Source organism: Pseudopipra pipra, chromosome 6 (assembly GCF_036250125.1).
Source record: "Pseudopipra pipra isolate bDixPip1 chromosome 6, bDixPip1.hap1, whole genome shotgun sequence".
Taxonomy (NCBI): domain Eukaryota; kingdom Metazoa; phylum Chordata; class Aves; order Passeriformes; family Pipridae; genus Pseudopipra; species Pseudopipra pipra.
In genome coordinates, this window is record NC_087554.1 from 31655276 (window position 1) to 31678299 (window position 23024).

At 35.6% G+C, this 23024-nt stretch overlaps 1 protein-coding gene across 26 annotated transcripts in view; it reads right to left on the reverse strand.

Annotated features, from left to right (window-relative positions):
* Positions 1-23024, reverse strand: part of GPHN (gephyrin) — a 284198-nt gene that overhangs the window by 85263 nt on the left and 175911 nt on the right. For 13 of the 26 annotated variants that reach the window (XM_064658384.1, XM_064658383.1, XM_064658385.1 and 10 more), the window contains 5 exons: positions 19993-20087; positions 15762-15828; positions 11315-11587; positions 9964-10071; positions 3757-3891 (listed from right to left, as the gene is read on the reverse strand). In XM_064658384.1, coding sequence (XP_064514454.1) covers positions 3757-3891; positions 9964-10071; positions 11315-11587; positions 15762-15828; positions 19993-20087 — 678 coding nt within the window. The remainder of the gene's footprint in view (positions 1-3756; positions 3892-9963; positions 10072-11314; positions 11588-15761; positions 15829-19992; positions 20088-23024) is intronic. The other 13 variants (XM_064658388.1, XM_064658402.1, XM_064658398.1 and 10 more) reach the window with 1 other exon arrangement.

Below are 23024 nucleotides of genomic sequence, written 5' to 3' on the forward strand. Positions count from 1 at the left end.
AAGTTATAGATCTAAAATTTTATACTGTAAGCATAAAAAAACCCAAGAGTCAACACAAATGGAAATATTAAAAAAAAAAAAGACACTAGGTAGCATATTGCTTTTGTGTCTGAAAAGAACATTGCATTTTACTTGATGAAAACGCCAACCACAAACACACACAAAAACATAGTAAGATTTTAGAATCTGAGCAGCTACTGGAAATGACAAGAAAAATTTGCAAGTCACACTGTGTCATCCTAAACTTTTGTCATGCAAGTATTCTGAAAAATCATCTAACCTTGTTAAGAAAGCAGTAAAACTTTTAAAAGATCAAAACTATATTGTAGAAAATAAAAATATCTGTCAGAATCAGTATCAACTTTATGGTTGAATGACTCAAAAAGGGAGGACTGCTAGTGCAGTTTTCCTCTGAGTAAAACTTAGATTGCCTCTATATGTGAATCCATCTACTATAAATATGGTTTAAATGCTTTTTGAGCAGTGATCGATTTTGTTTGAACCTCAAATACAATTTAGAGAACAAGAAAGGTGTTCTACAAAGATTTATTAAAAGCTAACAAAAGCTACTTTGCTTAGTCTTGGAGATGTACCTAATGATAGGCAGAGTAGTCCCAATGGCAATTTGTCTTGAGAAGTTTCAACCTCCCAAGAGGCTAAAGTGAAAAATATATCATACAAATCATACAATAGTTTGAGTTGGAAGGGACCTTTTAAAGGCCATCTAAGTCCAATCCTCCTGCAATTAGGACATCTTCAGCTAGAGCAGCTAGTTGTTCGGAGCCCCATCCAAGCTGACCTTGAACACTTCCAGGGATGGGGCATCCACAGCTTCTCTTGCAACCTGTGCCAGTGCCTCATCACCCTTACAGTAAGGAATTTCTTCCTAATATCTAAATCGACCCTCCTTCAGTTTAATACCATTCCCCCTTATCCTATTGCATCAGATCCTGCTAAAAAGTTTGTTCCCATAATTACTTCTTTTACCAGGAAATTACATTTTTGAAGACCGATTGAAATATCAAGGTTCAAACTCAATATTCATCATTTAGTACTTTGTTAGAAACAGAGACTTTCAGAAAACATGGACAATTAAGTGTAAACAGTAAAACACATTTAAAATTAAATGTTATATTTTGTCTACATGATCTGTTTTATATATAAACGACACTAGTTTTCCAAAATACCATTATGAAAAGGTAAAGACTCCTAACAGATCAATCAGGAGCATTAGTAATGCATTCTCCCCACACCTTCTCTCCAATACCCTCATGCATTAGTAACCTGCTACTTACATTCATTTAATAGAGGTGCTCCCGTTATTGCAGAAGCTTGATTTTTTTTCTGAGGTGCACACAATTTTCTGCTATTCACCAAATTCAGTAAGAGAAATGTAAGGTATTATATACTTAGGACAAAAAAACACACACGAAAATGGTACAACAAAATAAACTGGAATACAGAGTTGACAAAGAAATATAGTGCCACTAGCTTTGTGGCTAGACCACCACTCCAAAAATATGTATAATCAAAGAAATAATTTTTTTCCCCTGACACTTCTTCATTTTTGTTTCATGTTGTATATACACATTTTGGAGCCCTCAAATGAGTTCCTCAACTAGCAAATGAGCATATTGAAAAGAAATACACTTGCAGATTAAAGAAGAAAAAAAAAAAAGCACCCTGTAATATCAACTGGATGCTGAAGTACAATTTACCTTTATTTTCATTATTGTGTGGATCAAGAAGTCCAGTGTGAACTAAATTTATATTGCATTATTAGAATGCCAGGATCCAGAAGGAAAAACTCAGTAAGTGAAGACATTTAGACATACTGATAATCTTGAAGAATATGAATGACCTGTATTTCTTGACGAATTCAGATGATGTTTGACAACTTGAGGGTACTGAAAAGGGCTGAACAAAAAGATATTGGGTAGTCTCTTTGGTTTTTTAAAAGTAATACGTAAAATGAGTAAAGAGCTCTCTAAGTGGCAAAGAAGCTTACAGTTTTGTGCAAAATCCAACCTCTAGGCAATAGGAACAGGTGACATAACCTTTTAAGTGTATTTTCCAGTTGGGCTCTTCTTTGTCTTTGCCTGTATCAGCTTGTACCACCCACCTTTGAAAGACATCACAGAAAATCTAGACTAGCTAGATGTTGCATGGAGATTCCTATTATAGAAGTGGGGTGGTCTCACACATTTTGAACAAAATCTATTTTTCAGTAATACATGAAAAGCAGGTCTCAACATGAAATACCAAAGCATGATCTGATTATGAAATGAGCTCATCTCACCCAGTTTCCCAAACACAGTTTCAGTTTTTTAGTCTGTTTCAAAGTTCTTGTAGATTCCTTCTGTATTCTCTGAATCTTTGAAGACAGTCTAGAGGACTACATTCTGCTTCATAACAGATAAGCTTTACTCCTTCCCACTGTGATAAACTTCCTGAAAACATATAGGCTTCATGTAGAGCTATTTCGCAGTGGAACTGTCTCTTATTTATGCCTGTTACTGGTCTCCTTTGGTTTTCTTTGGACACTCTCATTTTGTCAACAGGCATAAAACTCAGTGCAGATTCTCTGCTTTGTGTTGCTCTTCTGCTCCAGATTTTTATTTTTAAGTCATTAGACAAGACACAATTTTTTAGAAAACAAATGAAGGAGGCGCTTGCAGATAGAATTCACTGAACAATCTTAAGAAAAGTAGACTATATAATGAAGCTCAAGTTTGCTGGCTATCAGAATAATTTTGATTCTATTACATTGAAGGTGAGTACTGCATAAAACAATCCCATAGTTTAAACCAAAATATTTATATGGGTGGTTGCCAATAAATCTTGTTTGCTGATAGAAAAGAATGAGACAGCAGGAAAGAAGAACTAGCAGATGCTGGGCAATCATTTTAGCAAGCAGAATAATCCTCAAGGATCACGAATTAGATAAGGAAGAATATTATTATTTGCCATCTGCTACTGGTCTATTAGTATGTCAGCATCTGGTGCCACAGAAAGATCTTTGTGATGTGAATGAACAAAGTGAATGCAGACAGTTTTCTTCTGCTGAAAGGAATTCTGCCGAAGGTAAACATTACAGGCCTTGCCACTGGTCAATTTGCTTAGTTTTTTATGTATGCTATTTAAAGTTTGATAAAAAGAGCACATTAATAGAGTTCACCTCAACGATTAAATAGTATAGTGTAATCAGTAAGAACTGAATAATAATCCCACAAGGTTGGCATTAAAACTTTCTTTCTATTCAATTTAGGCTGGTTTTTGTTTCCAAATGTCAGGCAGCAAATATCTAAGTTTGAGCAAAGCCAGTTGGTTTGAAAGTGTCTTAAACTGATCAATAATAAAGTGGGGCACAGATCTGCCCCATCCCCGGCTAGAAATTTGCACATATATTTTGTTGACAAAATACTAAATGCTCAATGTTGCTACTCAGTGGCAGGATTATCTATGTTCCTGGGGATACTAAAGCATATTAAATACATTCAAAGTGCTAACAATTTCATATTCATGACAGATATTGCAAGAGATAACATGAAACTTCAGTAACCATAAGGTGTTGGTGGATCCACATATTAAATTGTGCAACAGTATACATGGAACAAGCTCTACTGTCTTGCGTTTATCTATTATGCAGAATGACACAACCTTGCATGCGAACCAACCTTGTTCAGCAGAGGCAATATATTAATCTGATAGATCATATGGCCGAGTATGGAGCTTGCAAGGCATAAGTGTACTTACTTTTGGTGTTGGGCAGGATGCAGTGGAGAGACGAGAGGTGGCCTGGGCACGAGGAGATTCTGAAGGAGTAGTACTGAGGGAGGCTGTATCACGTGGGAGAACCTGAACGCCACGAGAGATGATGGAATCTGGAATCTTAAAAAGAAGAGAGAGAGATTTAATAGTAAAAAAATATACTGTATGTAAAACTTACTCAAAACCTCATATCAAAAACATGGGAATACCCCACTCCTCCATTTGCGTACCTCCTCATACTCAGTGCTTGACAGCGGTTAATGGCATTTTCTCCTAATTTCAGTAACAAATTCCTAGCAAATATATAAGATCATATTCTAACTGAAGTAGCACAGAACACACTATTTGCCCTGAAAAACCTATGAATCAGACATACTACAACAGCAAATAATAAGAAAATAATAGTTTTCCTCTTAAGCCTCTGTTTCAAACTCAACAATGACCAAGAGTGATTTCTGCTGTGGCATGAAGGGAGGCAAACTTTCCATTCTCTAACTACGGGATAATATTCTGAAAAGAAAACCACTTGTTAGCAATGACTGAAACCCTCTAAAGAAATGTCATGCAGTGAGAAAATTTCTCATAAGAAATCTCATGCAGTGCATAAATACTCTTTATTCCATGAAGACTTTATTTCAGCTACAAAAATTCTTGATGTAAGATTTGTGCTGCAAAAGCTACCGGCCTCTCTGGAGGGAATAAAGGCAAAAGCATTAGAAACCACCATCCAAAGCCAATACTTGCTTTAAAATACATTCTGAGGGGAAAAATAAAAATTCAGTCTTTTTTCTTTTCCCCACATAATATATTAGAGTGCCAGTTAGGAAAGCATATCCCCCCTGATGAACATCTGGCAAACTGATGAAGAGAAGGCTGAGGCACTCAACAATTTTTGTCTCAGTTGTCACTGGTAACCTCTTTTCTCACATTTCTTGAGTGGATTGCCCTTAAGCCAGGGATTGGGAGAGCAAAGATGTGTGGACTGTTATGTGGATGAAGAACTGGTTGGATGGTTGCATCCAGAAGGTAGTGGTCAAAGACAAAAAGTTCTGATAGACATCAGGGACAAGTGGTGTCCTTCAAATGTCTGCACTGGGACCAATGTCATTCAACGTCTTTATTGATGACACAGACAAAGGGATCAAGTGCACCCTCAGCAGATTTGCAGACAAGACCAAGATGAGTGGTGCACTTGACACACTTGAAGGACAGGATGTCATCCAGAGGGACCTGGACTAACTTGAGAAGCGGGCCTGTGGGAATCTCATGAGGTTTAATAAGACAAAGTGCAAGGTACTGCCCCTGGGTCAGGGTAACCACCAGTATCAATACAGACTGGAGATGAACAGATGGAGAGCAGCCCTGCTGAGAAGGACTTGGGGGTGCTGGTGGATGAGAGGCTGGACATGAGCCAGAAATGTGCACCTGTAGCCCAGAAAAGCCAATTGTATTCTGGGTTGCATCAAAAGCAGCGCGGCCAGCAGGGCAAGGAAGGGGGTTTTCCCCCTCTAGTCTATCCTTGTGAGATCCCACCTGGAATACTGTGTCCACCTCTCTGGTCTTCAGTATGGAAAGATATGGACCTGTTGGAGAGAGTCCAGAGGAGGGCCACAAAAGTGATCAGATGAAACACCTCTCCCATGAAGACAGGCTGAAAGAGTTGGGATTGTTTAGCCTGGAGGAAAGAAGGCTCCAGGGAGACCTTATTGTGGCCTTTCAGTACTTAAAGGGGGCTATAAGAAAGGTGGGGACAAACTTTTTAGCAGGGCCTGTGGTGATAGGACAAGGGGTACTGGCTTTAAACTAAAAGAGGGTAGATATACGCAAGATATAAAGAAGATATTTTTTACAATGATGGTGGTGAAACACTGGAATAGGTTGCCCAGACAGGTTGTGGAAGCCTGATCCCTGGAAACCTTTAAGGTCAGGCTGGATGGGGCTCTGAACACCCAATGTCGTTGAAGACGTCCCTGATCATTGTAGGCGTTTGGACGAGATGGCCTTTAAAGGTTCTATTAAACTATTTAAACTATTTAAAGGTTCTATTTAAACTATTCTATGATTATATTTCTAAGCTTGAATTTTAGTGACAGATCCTCTAGTTGGTGAAAAAAATGAAATGACACCAACTTACAACAGTGAGAAAGCATTCTTATTTTCAGTTATAAAAGTGAATCTATCATTACTTTTTATCTTCTGTCCCTTCTGTTCAGCCTTAAAGAAAAGAGATAGAGGAATGAATTCGAGAATAAAGCTTTCTTGAACTTTATATGCTGAGTCTTAGAAAGTTTGTTGGCTTTTATTACTGTAATATTTGGGTCCAGCCATATAGCTATCACACCAGCCTTATAATTGACTAGATTACTATTTTAACATAATGATTTATTTATTTATTTAGTGTAAAATGTTAAGACATAGAAATGATAAATACCTCAGATAGGAGAAGTGATCTCTAACATTAATTCTACAACTCAAAATGCAATAGATTCTACTATAACACACTGTTTACAAAGGGTTATTCTGATTTGGTTTTCATTATTCTAACCCCTTCCTTTTTCAAAGGCAGCAATTTTACAAGATCACTTTGCTCTTACTTCCAGCAATTCACTTCTCTATCACAACAAACCAGAAAGTGTAGACATTCAGATCTTTGAAGGTATAGACACACACATATCTTAAGATCTTTCTCCTCATTAAGAATTTCTGAGTTCAGCCTGATGTTGAAGCTCCAAGTGAACCACCAAAAGAACCCCCATGTTTGGGGAAAATGGCAGTAGCAGACAATAAGAGGAAGGAAGAAATGAAGATCCAGTGACAAGCTAAATCACTAATGTTGGGCATTTCCAGATGGGATTTTTTCTTAAATGGATATGCTGCTACCCGGTCTGCATCTAGGCATTTTGAGCATTCTTGCCTTGTAAGACTTGAGGGCACACAGAAGCCAGGAAGAAGCTTGAATCCTAGCTTGAATCCTTTATCTGTTGCATTCTTAGGACATTAAGACAGCTTTGTTGCTTGTCTCGGTGTAGTTAAAATGACACATCTTAATACTCACATCATTAAATACTTTTCTTTTAATGTCATTTCCCACTTCCTCAACTTCCTTGGTTCCCATCTATAAATAATGACTATGTCTAACTTAGCAACTTTGACTTAGACATACTGGGTTATACCTAGGAGATTTCACCATATACACTCCTTCACATATTAAGAGTTTCTCGTGTCTATAACCTGTTTATAAGTTGTGTGAAAAGAGATCTTGTTCACAGTGTGCCACCAATTGCTTCCTTTCTGCTCTACTGCTGTGTTTCTAGACTAACAGCGGTTTTTTTGCCAGTCAATTTCTGTCAGCATTTAAAAATCTTAGTGATCTACTTAAGAGGTAAACAAGTTCAATGATATTCTGAACATTCAGACTGTTTGTAGTCAGAAGTACAATTTGCCTTCTGTTCATTTTTTCTCCTGAAATCTCATCTTAAATTTGTTAAACCCAAAAATAGGCTGGCATCCCTAAGTTCTATATTGGCATAGATACTACCTACAACTTTTAATGCTTCCTTTTAATCTCCATGCCTAAGGATAATATGGCAAAAAATTATATCTTGAGAAAGGCATAAAATAAAAAAGACAATAAAAGAACAGTTTTAAGTCTTTAAATAAGACAGCTTTTCTTTACACTCCTTTGATACAAAGCTGCACACATCTTGAGATGATTGTGCATGATCTATTATCATTTTGTACACTCCAAGACCCCACAACACAAATAACAATACTGCTTTTGCAAAAGATACCATGATCCAGTTCTCTCCAGTTCACTCTGGTTGCTCTAGAGTAACCAGATATTTCACATTGTCTCATGCTCTTTAGGAAAGAAAAGGTTTTTTTTTTATTTTCTACCATATTGATCAATTACTGCTTCTAAAATTTTATCTGATACAATCTTTTCCATAATAAAAAAACGTCTCTCTTTGTAACAAAGTGCCTGAGACAACCCCAGTTTCTACTGAACTGCAGGTGTAATACTGGTTTTTGCCTGTGAAAAAATTAAAGTAAAATTTCAGTCAGGACATAAATCAGAAAAGGAAGCTGAAGATAAAGGGAAAAGATGATCACAGGCATTTAATTCCAATGAGAATTATTGCATCACTACCTTTACATAAAATACAATCCCCAGAAAACAATTCATATATAAACCTGCCTAGAACTCTTAAGTTCTAGAAAAAAATTGCACTGAGAGAATTAAGTTAGTTCACAGTTACAAATTTTGCTCTTTTTCTAATATGATAGTGGAATGTGCTGTATTGCTAAAAGCAGAACTAATATTCTCTTTAAATCACTACAACCTGCTGAATTCAGAGAAGGTACTATTATGTACACTGCATAAACAGAAATATATAAAATTATAATGTGATATGGGGAGTGTCTGCTTTTTCTCACCTATATTTAGCTTTTTTTCCTTTAAAAATTAACAAATTAAATTTAGGCAATCTAAGTCTCTAATCAAGGCAACTTCTTGTTAACCCTGTTAAAGAGGTTAATAAACCATAAGAAATTTCTGTGCTTCCTGGAGCATGGAAATCTGCAATAAAGAAGGGCAGGAATATTATTGCATTTTGGATACACTTTTTTTTTAAACTTTCACAAAGTCACACTGAGCATTTATAACGTCTCTCTCTAAAAGTTCTTAGTCATCTTCCAGTTTCAAATAATTTAATTCAGGGTAGAGATCTCAAAACCCTAAGTGAGGTACAAAAAACCTCTTAATTCAGCGAAAACAGTTTCTGTTTGCACTAGCTGGGGTGGAAAACCTGTTGTAACGTACTGACGAAGAGAGAAATGAATGAGGAATGAATGAAGTGACAGAGAAAGATATTCAGTGTATCCACCAGTTACTGCTTCTACAAGTTTAATCTGACCTGGCCTTTCTGTGAAATACTTCTATATTGGTTTAAATATTTGCGTTTTCAGATTAGAGAACTAAGCATTGACAAGAAGTGAAAAAAGGAAAATATATGAGTTCTTTATTCTCTTCTGCCCAGGACTGGAACAAAGATTGACAGTGCTGGTGAGGTAAGAAAATAATCAAGTAGACGATAATTACTGTGACTGCTATACAAGAGGAAAAAATGTCTTAATAACATAGAGAAAGGACAGCTTAAAAAACCCCAGTAACCTGCAAAAAAACTAACCACCTTCTGCTGAGTTTCAAGATCTGATTTGGATTATAGAGTGCACAATACAATAGCTCAAGAGTAATCTGCAAAAGGGCACATAAACGTGGATGACATCTTAACAGCATGCTTCAGAGAGGCTAAAATCACCATCCTACTGATACTGAAGAATACAGTGCAAATTCTAGTTTAGTAACCTCAACTAAAAAAAAATGAACTATTGCAATAAATGAGTGTATGTATGTATGCATGTATATGTATGACAAAGCTATGTATATAGCTTTATAATCAGGTATATGAACTTTAAAGTCTTCCCATTTCCTAAGTGACTTTTCAAGAGACATAGAATCATGTTTTAAATACAGAGGTATCAGGTGATCTGACTGATGGTTTAAATTACTATTTGCCTAGGGGAACAGGTCCTTTCTACCGTTCATTGAAATAGTCGTCTACTATTCACTAAAATCCAGTAATTTATATTAAGACCACTGTATCCTGACTCCTGAAGTCTTCCATTTTTGAGAAATTCTATTTCTAAACAGAAAATAAAAATGAAGGAGAAACTGCAAGTGATGAAAGCAAACCATGAACATACAGTGCAAATGCTGTATTGCGTTGACAAAAAAATCTATTGAGAAAAAAGCAGCAAAGCAAGGCAAACAAAGGGGAAAAAGTTACAATTTCATAGCTCTAAAGCAGTGATTTTAGGAGATTATTTTAATTATATTCAATTATTGAGTATATTAGATGATAAAGCCTATGACTAATCAGATACACAGGCTTTATAGCAATTATTATTTCAGCAGCTGAATGATTCAAACTGACAAAACACGTGAACTTCACCTTGTTTAGCCCTATATCTTAAACAGATATTTTCTGTAGCATGTGCTCTAAAAGATAGCAATAATGTGTCTTTGTTAGAAGAAAATAACTAACACTGTCTGTTCACACACAGACTAGGAGGCAGGCAGTATATTTTTAGCTAGTGTTAGTGCAAAAGCCTCTTGGAAGTGTCTCTTACCAGTTCTCCTGCACTGCCTGCTGCGTGATGGCAATAACTGATGAGACCAGGGATGGGCTGTTCACCTTTTGCCATGATAACAGCTGAACTGGTGTAGGATGGATGCTTCTAATGCACAACACATAACAGCTATGAATACAGTGACAGGAAAACATGAAACTATACAAGCAAATGACCAAAAAGGAATGAGGTGAAAACGAGTGTGACACTGAAATGCCAAGTTCATGTGAACATAGCCAGTTTAGATCTCAGGTATTTTCTGCCATTAAAAATGGCATATATTATTTGTCTTTGCCTATATCACAAAAAATTAAACAATTTAAAGTTTGCATTAATAAAAACTGATACTTGCAAGTGATAATTACCTTAATTCATCCCTGCAAAGACATATGTAATCAGGATTTCCTGTATACTGGGAGATGATCTCCAGCTGCAGCTGTCTTAGAAATGTCAAGATGTCTCAGACCTGAATTCACATTTCTGGAGTTAGAATGTTGCTGCTTTGGTTTAAAAATTGTTTAATATAATTTTGAGTTACTTAGACTTTCAATTCGCATAATAGGAATTAAAAGCACAATTTGTGGAGTAAATATAGAACAAAGCAGTTTGGAAAAAAACCTTTCCAAACACATAGGGATACATTGTCTTTTCACTTGAAAACTGGACATAAAACTGAGGTAAATATTTATATATTGCTTCAAATAATACAATAATTATTTGGAAAACACTTAAAATTTGAACAGAAATTATTTACAGGTGTTATTTTTTTTTTTTGAGTCTCCAATTTATTATTTTAGTTTGAGTAATGCAAGGCTATTAAGACAATACGATGATATTTAGTTTGTTGGCAGAATTTCACATCTTTTATGTGGGCATGCACACTGGAATATAGTAATCTGGATATCTTATTACTTAATCTGCTACCTCTGTCATACTTTTTATCAATGTTTTCAGAAACCAACATTTTAATTTCAAATTAGATATTACGGGTTAGAAAATTTTGTTGTGATTCCGTAACATGCCACCTAATGGACTTTGCATGTTCAGGTGTGTGAGTACTTTGAACTAAAAAAAACCCACTTAAAACTATCTGTCACATCAGAACAGTATTATAAAAACATATGCTAACATCAAGATAATAAATCATTTATCTCCCACTGAAATTTGAAATCACCTACTGAAACAGAATTCTTATATTTTTTAGATGTTATATTTCTACAAAACGTACCTAAAATACATCTGTTTGACCACAGAGATCTCAATATACAGTCTTAACATGCAAATGAATATTGGTGGAAAGTACCTGAGATAGAAACGAAAGGGGTCTCTTAGGGAAACAAGTCAGACTCACTTTAGCTGCGATAGCTGCTGCTGTTATATGTGAAGAAGAACTGTCTTCTGTTGAGGCAACTCCACTATCCTTCTTCTCTTCCTCCTCTTCCTCACACTGTACTCCTTTGTCTTCTGTCTGTTTGTGAGGGCTGGTGGTTGGAGGAGGAGAAAGAGGAGGTGGTGGTGAAGGTAGATCTTCAAGCTCATCGTGTACCTCCTTTACTTTTACAATGGCATCCCGCAAAAGATCAATGGCATGAGGTAGGGCTGGCAGTATAAACTGAAAGCATTCCTATGCACAACAAGAAGAGAAATGACTATGAAAAGTTACCTGCAGAAGTAAATAAGGATCTTTCAGATTTACTCTTAAAATATATTTGGGACTTAGATGCATCTTTTCACCCAATTGTAAATAAAACCTTACCTGTCCAATGCAATTGCTCATAGAGGGTAAAAAAAATAAACTCAGAATGAGACCTGCTGACTGTTCTATATATTTTTGCCTTTTTTTATGCAAATAGAGTAAATTGCACAGCTACTGTAATTAACCTAATATTGTATTAAAACTTCAGAAAACAAGAGTTAAATTTTTGTGAATATGTAATGCAGAAAACAGTTCACAGCAGCTGGCAGAATGCTACAAAAATGCAGAATAAAAACATTAACTATATCCCTGCAGGGATATTAGCTTCAAATCATTCCTATTATGCTCCTTCACAATTAGAGAACAATTCATAAGGGTTTCCATAATTAAACTTTTATACAGTTATATCCCTTTTTATTCATGGACTTATCCTATATACTGGAAGAATTACAAACTACACTGATGTTATTATAATGCTATGTAACTCAGAAAAAATGGTTCATAAATAATCTATTTTTCAAACCTCCCTTTGTTCTATGATCTTAAAAACAATTAGAAGGTTTATTTTATATGGCTGGAGAGAGCAAAAATGCAGACACTGTGCAATTTTCTCATTCCATTATGGGCACACACATATATAGCTACCTGTGCCGCTAAAATATGCTGGCATTTCATCAAATCAAAGAGGAACCCCAAGATGTCATGCTCTGCAGCTGCCTGCTCAGATCAGGGTCAATAAGAAATTCAGACAGGCTTCTTAGGGCTTTGTTCAGTCAAGTCTCGAAAAAAAATCAAAGAACAAAGACTCTACAACTCTTCTTGACAACCTGTTCTAATCCTTAATTAGTGTTTTTTGTTGGGGTTTTTTGTTTGTTTGATTGGGTTTTGTTTCATTTTGGTTTGGTTTTCCATTTCTTTTTATCCAGCTGGAAGCTACCCTCTTCAATTTATGACTAATGTCTCATTCTCCTGTCAGGCACCTCGATAAAAAGTTTTCTTCATGTCATTTGAGGAGACTGCATATAAACATTAAATTATTGGAAAATAATGGCAGGGTCACAAGAATGAATTGCCATAGTGATGCAGTCAGGGAACACACAAGTTGACAGGCAAAGCTGGCAATTATTCCTTGTGTTGCACTTCATTTTCAGTTTTGTTTCAAGCATAAGGAAGATCTTAAAAAACGTATTCTGAAATTTTAGAGTATCTAGAAAATAAATAATGATAAAAATTTTATAAATAGATATTGAAATAAATTCTTTTCAATAAATAAAAATGACTACATAAACAAAACAAAGAGCAAAGCATCTATCGGAAATTACTGGAGTTTATATAAGCCACTTTGTAAGTGAAACATGACTCACAAACACTACTTCCTCAAAGCTTCTAAATAAGAACACATCTTTCAGTTACTCCTTTAAGAGTAATGAATGATAAGTCAGACCACTTCACATATTTATAAATTCTTTAAAGGTTCAGTTTGGTACTGTGAAGAACTGGAGTAAACTGGATGATTGTAAGATGCTGTATAAAATTAATATATATTAAAACATATTTGTAAAGATAATAAAAATTATGACTTATAATCTAACTGCAAACCACAGTTATTATGCCACCATAGTATTACTTTTTAAATGGTTTAAAATAATGAAACATACAACCACCATTACTTCAGCAAAAACACAGACCTCCAGTAAGTGAAAAACAAGGACAACAATCCCTGAACCGACCAATAATTGTGAAAAAGTACATTAATAATTGACTCATTAGAGAATCAGGTTCCCCACTCCTACCACTGAAATAGAACCTTGTTGGCTTGATTGTTGTTGCAATGGTTCTCAGTAAGTACTCTAAAAGCTCATGTTATTTGTGAAACTCATTGTGTTAGGCAATTGTTACTACACTTATGAAAATTGCCATAGGCCAAATGATTTTAAGAAGTACCCGGTAATGTCACACTTTGCCCTCTTTCATAACATTAGCTATCTTTTGCAAGGCTAAAGAAAAAAAGAGACCAGAAAAAATGGAAGTATTCTACAGATCTGGATTCAGTGGTACATGCCACAAAAATGTTCTCTGGAGAAAACACATTTGGCATGCGGTTAATTTTTGAGATTAAGCATTTACACTGCTGCCATTAATATTTTAATGTCTTATTAAAGTAATATGTATATTGCTGCAATTTCAAAATTTCATATAAGTTTCTTATATAATCATATTTATACAGTGGAAAGGAAATTAGCAAGTCATAAAAGAGAAAAATGAGAGAAATTCCTGGTAACAATCTATCCTTTTTGGTTCTTGAGAGTCAGCCTGTTAGGGAACAATTTTTTCTACTATTCATCTTAAAAATCTTTGCTGAAATCTGATACTTTACAGATGCTTTGTACTAAAATAAACTGTGACAGGACAGAGTATCATCACGACAGGAGCAAATAAAACATCAGTTTATCAAAAGCTTGCTTGTATAATGCAATTATACGACATTTTTTTTCCTTTCCAGCAGAATTTTCTTTTTTATTACTTACTCTATATCAAACTATTGTTAAAATACTTATTAACACTTTTTCATTTCTTCATTTCTGCAATTTATCTGTCTTCACAGTCTGATTGTCTCAGGACAGAAAATGACAATTGCTTCTGTACCTAGCATGTCAGTAGTGCTACTGAACACAATAAAAACCATTAGAGATTGTAGGCTATTTAATCTCTTTTATAATTCAACAAAAGAAGTACTCACTTCCGAAATAATCTTCTTACTGGTGCATCAGTTCTTTAACATGTGGGGGCCATTGCGATGTTAAATACATGTACATCCCTATGACTTCCCACTCATAAGTGGAAGAATTTCAAGAAGGTATACTTCCACCTTAGCACCCTTCAACTCCTGTTGCATGTTTTGAAGACTTTTAAATTTCTTTTTAATTCCAGTCTCATTAGATTTCCTAAAAAGGCTCTAAGGAATGGTAGAATCATAGGAGGGCTTACTGAGTCCTTGAACTGAAACACGTTGACAATGTATCTGAAAACCTAAGGTGGCTTCTTGAGATCATAGCATTCAAAACATTTCCTCTTCAACTTCCAGATGACAGCCCACATAAATGCTGTTTACTTATCTCCAGAGACAAGTCTTCAAAAACCAGTGATTTCAGGGCTGTGCTGCTAAACACATTAGTACTGTCTCCTCTGTGAATGGGTACTAATTGTTCAGAAAAAGTCTACCAGATATGCATTTGTTAGAGGCCAGAGGCAAAGACATTTTTTAATAAGGCCACTGACATAGTCTGAGCCCTGAAGAAATAGCTTCTTGTGATGGGACAATCTACCTTAGCAGTTTTGTATCAGGTTGTACAGCCCACTATTCAGCTTGGCAGTATTGTGAAGAATTGTGTGAAGATTGTTTTCCTACCAGCCAACAACATGGAAATCAGTGAAAGATCTAGCCTTACTAACTCACACACATACACACACACACACACACACACACACACAAATTCCTGCTGAAATTTGTGTTACAGTCAAAAAGAAAGAATGAATAAAAACATAAAGCCTAACTTCTCTGTCCAAACTAAGCAAAATGCAGGAAGAAAACAAACTGTATAAAGGGTGAAAAGTCAGACAGCAATATTGAGAAGATTTTAAAAAATCCTCAAATGCTCAAAAATTATGTTCCCTTTTTTCCCTCTTGCTGATCAAAATTGGGAATGTTCTTCATACTCCAGCAAGTTCTAATGTTCTGCCTTCCTCTTATTTCTGTGCAAAAAAGAACGCCTTCTTGCTGTAGACAACCCAGGGATCAGGTACAAGCTAACTAGAGAAGAAGGAGGAAGTGTAAGAGACTATTATAGTCTTCATTAGTACTGTCTGCTAGAGTGAGTGCTTGCTTGTACTACATGTAACATTGTCTTGGTTCACATAGCACCTTCAATCAGATTGGAATTGTACTGTCCCTGGCTGAGAGTGACGGTGTGTTCACTTACATGAATATGCATTTCAATTCACTTTTGTAAAATTTGTTGTAGTGGGCACTTTCTACCATTCAGGACAATGAGAAGTACTCATCATGGTTCCTCACTAGCAGATCAGTAAGAACACTTCTTACCTGTGACCCTTTCTTGCTACCTGGTAGATTAATTATGAGAGTTTTCCCTCTGATTCCACACACAGGTCTGAAAAAAAAGAAACACAGACTGAAATTCTTGCATGCAACTATCTCCACCGTCAAAACAAAACCAAAGCATTTAGGATACATTCAATGATTTATCAGATTTTGTAAACCTAATTTCCAATATCTTTGCTGATAATGTTCTCATAAAAGAACTGAGGAGAAGCTGAACTGAGAAAGCATCAAACCAGGCTGACAGCATCTAACATTGAATTGATAGTATAAAGACTGGATAGATTTCCATCTTTATTTAGATCTGTGTAGCTCGCTTAATCCTATTGTTTACTTGTATCCAAAAAAACTATTTGATATAGTCCCTATTTGATCCTACACATGTTCTTTTGCAATGTAATTGATGGTGTCAAACACTATGTTCCTGGCCAGGTAAAAATACTAAGTCGTGCTTGTTGCATTAATTCAAATATGTCCATTTTTTTTTAAAAAAAGATGCAACATAAGAAACGCGAAGAGGGTAGTAATTATCAAGTGAAAATTGCACTTATGCAATTCAAATCTAATTCTTTCTAACAGTTTTTCCCTCAAGAAAAGACAAAACTAACTATCAAAGATGGAAGTTTTTATTTCACTTTTTTTGTCTTTAGGGAATTCCTTTGGTGTTCATGGAAGACTGAACTTAAACACTCCAGCAGCAAATGCTTTCTGTTGTTTAGTTTGACCCTTCAACATTTTAGCTAAGTATTTTTCAAAAAAAAAATAATTTAAAATTACTGAGTTTTGTCTTGAGGTTGTAAAGAGTGTTTCTTCTGTTTATGAAACCAGCAGTGAAAAACACAGGACTGGGATATAAGGATAAGAAAAAAGTAAAAGGACAATACCAAACCACAAAGACACAGAGGTTAGAGTTAAGAGAAACTGTGACAATCACTTTACTGAACAAAAAACAAGTTACAAGTGAAGACAGAATAGAAAAGAAAATAATTTCCAGTTATGGCATTACCAAAAGTTTTGAGCCAAAGGATATGGTTTGTTGGGTAGCCAACTTCTCCGGATTCCTTCTTATACAAATAATTCTCAGTGATTAAAGTCATTTATTGGTAACATGGCATTTTTTATCAGGGTAGCAAGTATTTCCGTGACAGCTGTCATAATGCTCAGAAGTAAATAGCAGAGAGATCATTTTTGTGCCACAAAATGAACTTCTGATATCATAGTCAAGCTAGCCTGAAGAGAAGTCTTGCTTTCAACTGGCAGTTTGAATATTGCCTGACTCCTAGCTTCTGTTTTCTCATATTCACTTCTTTCACACTACGTACACTCAGTTCAGAAAGAACTCCTGGTAGCTGAGGAATGCTCTACTGCAGCACAAAGATGAAGAGCCTGAGTTAAAGAAATGTCTTCATTTATTCTTGTTGCAGTCGTCAAGCCTACAGAGCACAAACTCAGTCTAGCAAATCCCATATATGGCTTACAGTTTATGACAGATTTAAAACAAAGGAAATAGGAATTGTCCACAGAGAAATAAAAATGCAGTGGAATTGTGTTTGGCAGATAGCTCCTTTAATAGTCTTCTTCTTGGCTCTTCTATTCCACTTTAAATAATTTTGAACATTATAAGCTGAATAACCAGTACAATCAACCGATAATAAAAAAGGGATTAAACCAGCTGAAAACTGGTTTCTCCTGAAAACTGCAAGTTTTGGCTGCCAATAATCAGATCCAATGGCTCAAGAGAGAAATGGAGCTGACAAAAATTTCTCAAGAGAGCGTGCAAAAAAGTAAGTAAAAGTACCTAAGAAATGCATGGCTTGCAAAAAAATATCGTGTGAAAAAACCTCATGATCTCCCTGGTAAGAAAATATGCTGTTAAAAGCAGAAAAGATGGGCAAGGGAACAGAGAGTGCTTTAAAAAGCCACAGTAAAGACTGGCATGGCACAGGCAGTTGACAGGCAAGGGATCAGGTGAAGGGAAGAGATAATTCTGGGATAAGGCCAGTTTTGGAAGGTCACAGAGAAGAAATGGAAACACTTTCAGGAAACACATAAAAAGGTCTTTAATATTCTAAGACAGTCCCTTCTCGATTCTGGGTCTGAATCTGAACTGAGAATGAGAGTGTCGCTGTCCCTCATTTGCGCCCTACCCAGCCTACAAAATAACTTGCCAATGCTGGCCCTAGGGCAGGAAGACAGCCTATAACTTGTAACAAGTTTTAAAAGTTCATGTGATAAAATTCAACATGACTGACCTAACATTTCCAAACCTGCAGGTGATTTATAGATGTGTCAGCTTAATGTTACACAACGGAACTTCTGCTTTTGTTTTTTTTATTTGAAAAGTCAAAGAAATTACAGGCAGAATTATGCATTAGGACTTCATTTCAAAATGAAGTCAGTGAGAGGTAAGCTTAGGGTAAGTGACATTTAATGTTTTATACTTGAAAAAATTAGGATTTACATTTCCCTAACTCTGTACCTAAAATTAGTGTAAGTTTCTGACCTCTTTTATTGTGTGCTTTAATTCTCATTGTAAGAGGGGATTACAGCATTACCTCAATTTTCAGAAAGTATATGAAAATAAATATTAACCATTTGGGTCTTCAAACAACAACTGATGTAAGAAAAATACCAGAGAATGCGCCTGCATTCAGAGAAGATTCTGAATAAAGAGCACCAATACTCATTACACACAGGACAACAAACAAGAGAGAAGTAAATTTCCTTTCCCCATCTTAAGCATTTGCATAGGAATTCTACAAAAAATTCTAATTATAATAAACATTGCATTCATGTCGAAGTGAGATTGCACAAGAAATCAGAATGTTGTAATTTTGTGTACTTAACTTTATGATCTGAACAGTGTTATAAAAATAATGGCCTTTTGTATGCTGATTGCTTTTAGGCCTGTTCATTGGGAATTTTTTTAAGGCCTGATTGCATGCAGCATCTTTGCAATGTTATCTCCCATCATTCTCATTAATTACTACTGAAAGTGGCTGTAGTTTAAGGGTCATTTTTTGTCTATATGTACGGAAGAGCCAGGATGCAATCCAGCATTTTGGTTCCACTGCCATTACAATATCCTTTCAGCCACCCTGATCACACCACATCCTAGATCAAACTTGGTGGCGGTTATCCTTTTCTTGGTCAGAAACAGAACAGCTAAATTAGCCTTACTCTCTTTGAGTAGCATTCTGTTATCCTTTCCTTTCAGATAAATACAAACTGATATAAAAAATTCTATCAGATAAAAAAGTGAAAATACTTTTTAATTGGTACAGAATTTGAAGATGTTAACTTGGTAATGTTGCCCTTTCAGATATGTGATACAGGGTATGGAAAGTTTAAAAATACCTTGTCGAATCACTAAACCTCTCATCTAAATGTCCTTTAAAAATGCAACTATCTGAACACAAACTTGTATTTTTAAAAGTTTCTTCTTTATTTCTTATATAATTATTTTCTTGTTATATCCTCATTATACGAGAAATCAAAAACCTGTAACAGCCATTGTTTCTTACTTACCTTGAAATAATGTGTAAGTGCAAATTAACTTATGAAAGGTATTGCTATTCCTGTCTATTGTATGTAAAATGAACCAAATTGACAGAATAAAATAAAAATCAACTCCAGAAAAAAATACAGAATAAGAGGTATCACTTATAAAAACCAGAATAACTACAAGCAGAGAAACAGTTACTAGTTATTTAGTAGGAAATACTAAACTCTAGGAATTAAAGTACAATATCTGAAAGGATAGAACAAAATACCATTTTACCTTCTACAGAGAGCTTCTGCTGATACTAGAATAAAAGCAATATCAAAACAATACATTTGTCTTTATCAAAGATTTGGGGTTTTTTGCCAAACAAAGCATTTTAGTACTTGATGAACAACATACAGAAAAATTCTTCACTCATCACCCAAATGCCACAGTTCTAGAATGAAAAGACAGCTATTTAACAGTGTTCATCAATATTACAAATAACATGGATCAGAAAATACAGGAAGATACAGTTTCTAACAGAGACAACAAAGGGAATTAAAAGAGAAAATGCAATTATTATTCTTGGAATTTGGCAACTTCAGAGAAGTTAGGACTTCTAGTCTTGATAATAATGGCAATATTCAGGAATTTGTGCATAGTCATTGAATAACAATGTGTATTTCTAAGGAAAGAGTTCACCATATATTTTTAAGGAAATAATCTTACCTGGACAGCATGCCCAGAGGAGTAACATTAAGTGATCCCATCAGCATTGCCAGGGCCATCCCTGGGGCTTCTCGCTCTATTACTTCTTTAGTGGCCTGCAATCAAAGATTAAATAGCAAAGTGAGCGACAAAGTACAAGGCTAAGAAAAAAATGTATAAAACCAGATAAAAATTGGGTAAAAATATCTCATTTTGTTTTGTCAAAGAATGTTGTTGCTAAATTTTCAACACTGAAATACATTACAGAATTTTCTCTTGGTTGTATAAAATAGGGAAAGACAAGTGTGTTGGGAAGTAGTACTGTTAGCTGACTGTGAAGATTCCTATAGAAAATTATAAAAGTCAGGACCCTATAAATATAGAAAGCGTTAACCAACACCACAGAAATAACAACTGCCTCAAACAGAAAGGAAAAAGTGTTTGAGAATAAGCAAAGAAAAGACTGCCTTCTCTTCCTCATCAATCTTGTGCATTTTCCTGTTGCATTTTCCCAGGCATGAGAAGGGTAAATCAGTCTGTGAGATAGAAAAAAAAAATTTGCGAAGGGAAGCCCATGTAGCAGGCAAGCAGGAAAATAGTAAAATGGTAATGATAGTGGCCAGAGGCTGAGGCCTTCCCTTTCAATCATGTCAGCAAAACAGTGTTTCCAAATAGGCTGATGGCTTTTATTAACAAGCAGTCCATATGCAGTGGGCACTGAGAGTCTGGAAGCAGAGTCTGAAAATTCTTGTCTTTTTAGTCCTTTTTTCCACAAAGGGAATCAGATGGAAAATCATGCACAACATTATGTCCTTACTTCCTAACACAAATTTTCTTGAACACACAATCCATCCAGTCTCCCAACTTCTAACTTTAGTTAGTACACAACATCTTAAAGACTGCTTACAGTCTCACCCTCTCTTCATTTACCCCACAGTAGTTGCTGTTCAGTGGATCGCACTGTTTCACGTCCTGAAACAAGATTCTAACTTATTTGGCATAACTCAACTGGTAGCAATGATCATAAAACTGTGAAATCCGTGGTATAACAGACAGTCGAACTACAACACTTTGACGGTATAGCTATCAAAACAGAAATACAAATCAGCATCTTAAATATAAGGATATGCTGAATAAGCTGAATTTTCTTGGCAGTTCGATATAGCAGAATAATAAAATGGAAAAAAACCAGGCAAAATATTTTGTGGGAAAGATTCAATTATAAATCGCATCCTTGTACTTTTGTAAGCTTTTGGTTTACAAATAGAAAAACAAAGTCCTAGAGAAGGAAAATGACAGAATTAACCCAATCTAGGCATCCCTATAAGAAGGATCCAGAAGTCCTATACTAGTTATACGGATAAAAAGCTTGCAGGAGGCAATAAATAAAACAGAAAAAAAATCCTTGAAGAGTACAGATATTCATGTGTCCATATTCTCAAACACTGTCACTAACATTTAACATGTTTTAAAGGAATATGCCAGTATCAGAAGACATCAGACACAGCTACCATGTAAACCTTTGGGTATTTTATTAATAAGCAAACTGGTTATGTGCTCAGTTCTGGGAAGCTGGAACTTTGGTTTATACAAAACCAAGCAATTTCAATTCAGTAGCTGATACCACAGCCTCTTTTATTTGAAGCGTAGCATGTTGATTTTAGTATCTGCCATCCTATACTCAGAAACAGAAAAGCCAGATAAATGCAACTCAGTGACAGTGCTTCTACACAGGGGAAATGAGAAGAAGTGGTCTTGGAATGATGTAGACAAAACTAAAACCTCTCCATGGAGGAAGGTTACCTGAAGGATAGCCTAAAGAAGGATACCTGCTGAGGTACTAAATTATCAATCACATTAAAAATTCTTAAGACTATCCACAGACCTGATGATTTTTATAACATAGAAGAAAAAAGCATTGCAATGGTGAAGAGACACTTTGCTGACAATGAAAAAGTTGGTGAAACATGGAATTCTCTCTGTGTGCATATATAGGAAGTCTGTATCTATGCCTTTTATTTTCAGCTAATACCAAGCTTCAAAGCTATTCAAAACCGGTTTTAAATATAAAGTGCATTTTGAAATTTATTTTTTGCCCTTGAGCACAGCGACACTTTGAAGATATCATTAGTTAAAATTCTAAACAGGCTTCAAAGGTAGTACAAGATGCAAGAGAGTTCCATAAACAATGATCCTGCAGCTCAGGGAGTCCTTCAATGAAATTCAAGTCCACTCTCCAACTTCACAAGAAAAATGACCTTCACAAAATGTCACTGCTAGCAGGCAATATGATTATTAAAAATGTATAGACTAAGCAACAAAATCTGAAAGGGCACCGAGTCCAAACAGCAGTACATTCCTCAACAGAAGTTTCTAAAAATACTTGTTTCAAAATATATATGCTTATATTTATTTCTGTAGGTAGACCTCTGTAAACATGGGAATGCTTCTGGTTTTCATATTTGCAGCCTTACTGCATAGATGTTAAAAAAACTGCTGCTGCTAAGTAACCACTTTTACAGTGACATTGCTCTTGAAATCAGTCACTGGACAGCCCACTTTTGGGATGCCCTCAAATAACACAACTTAAAATGTGCAGTATACAGGAACTGAAAAAACCATCACACTGGGAAGGACACTCTTAATTAGCTATACATATATATGAATGAAATTAACAGTGCTGCAATGATTGACAGCTAACTTGTGTCTAGCTGTTACAACTCTTGGTTTCACCTAACAATATACCAACCAAAGTGCTAGTGGCCAGGTTTTCTAATATTTCCTCCAGTGTTTTTCCTTTGAAAGAAGGGTGGAGGAGAGATGTCAAACCTAGATTTTCATCTGTGTCCAATTCACGAGTTAACGGTCTGGTACCAGCACCTGCCTGCATGGAAACTATTAAAGAATAGTGATTCAGCACCTTCACATTTTACTAGTACTCTAGCAAGGCTGAATTAAGACTGTTCAGCCTTGTTTCATGGGCAATGTTTTTGTTGGTAGTCCAGCCAGCTGTTGCCTGCTGCAGGGGGCCATAGTGTTGGCACAGAATGAAT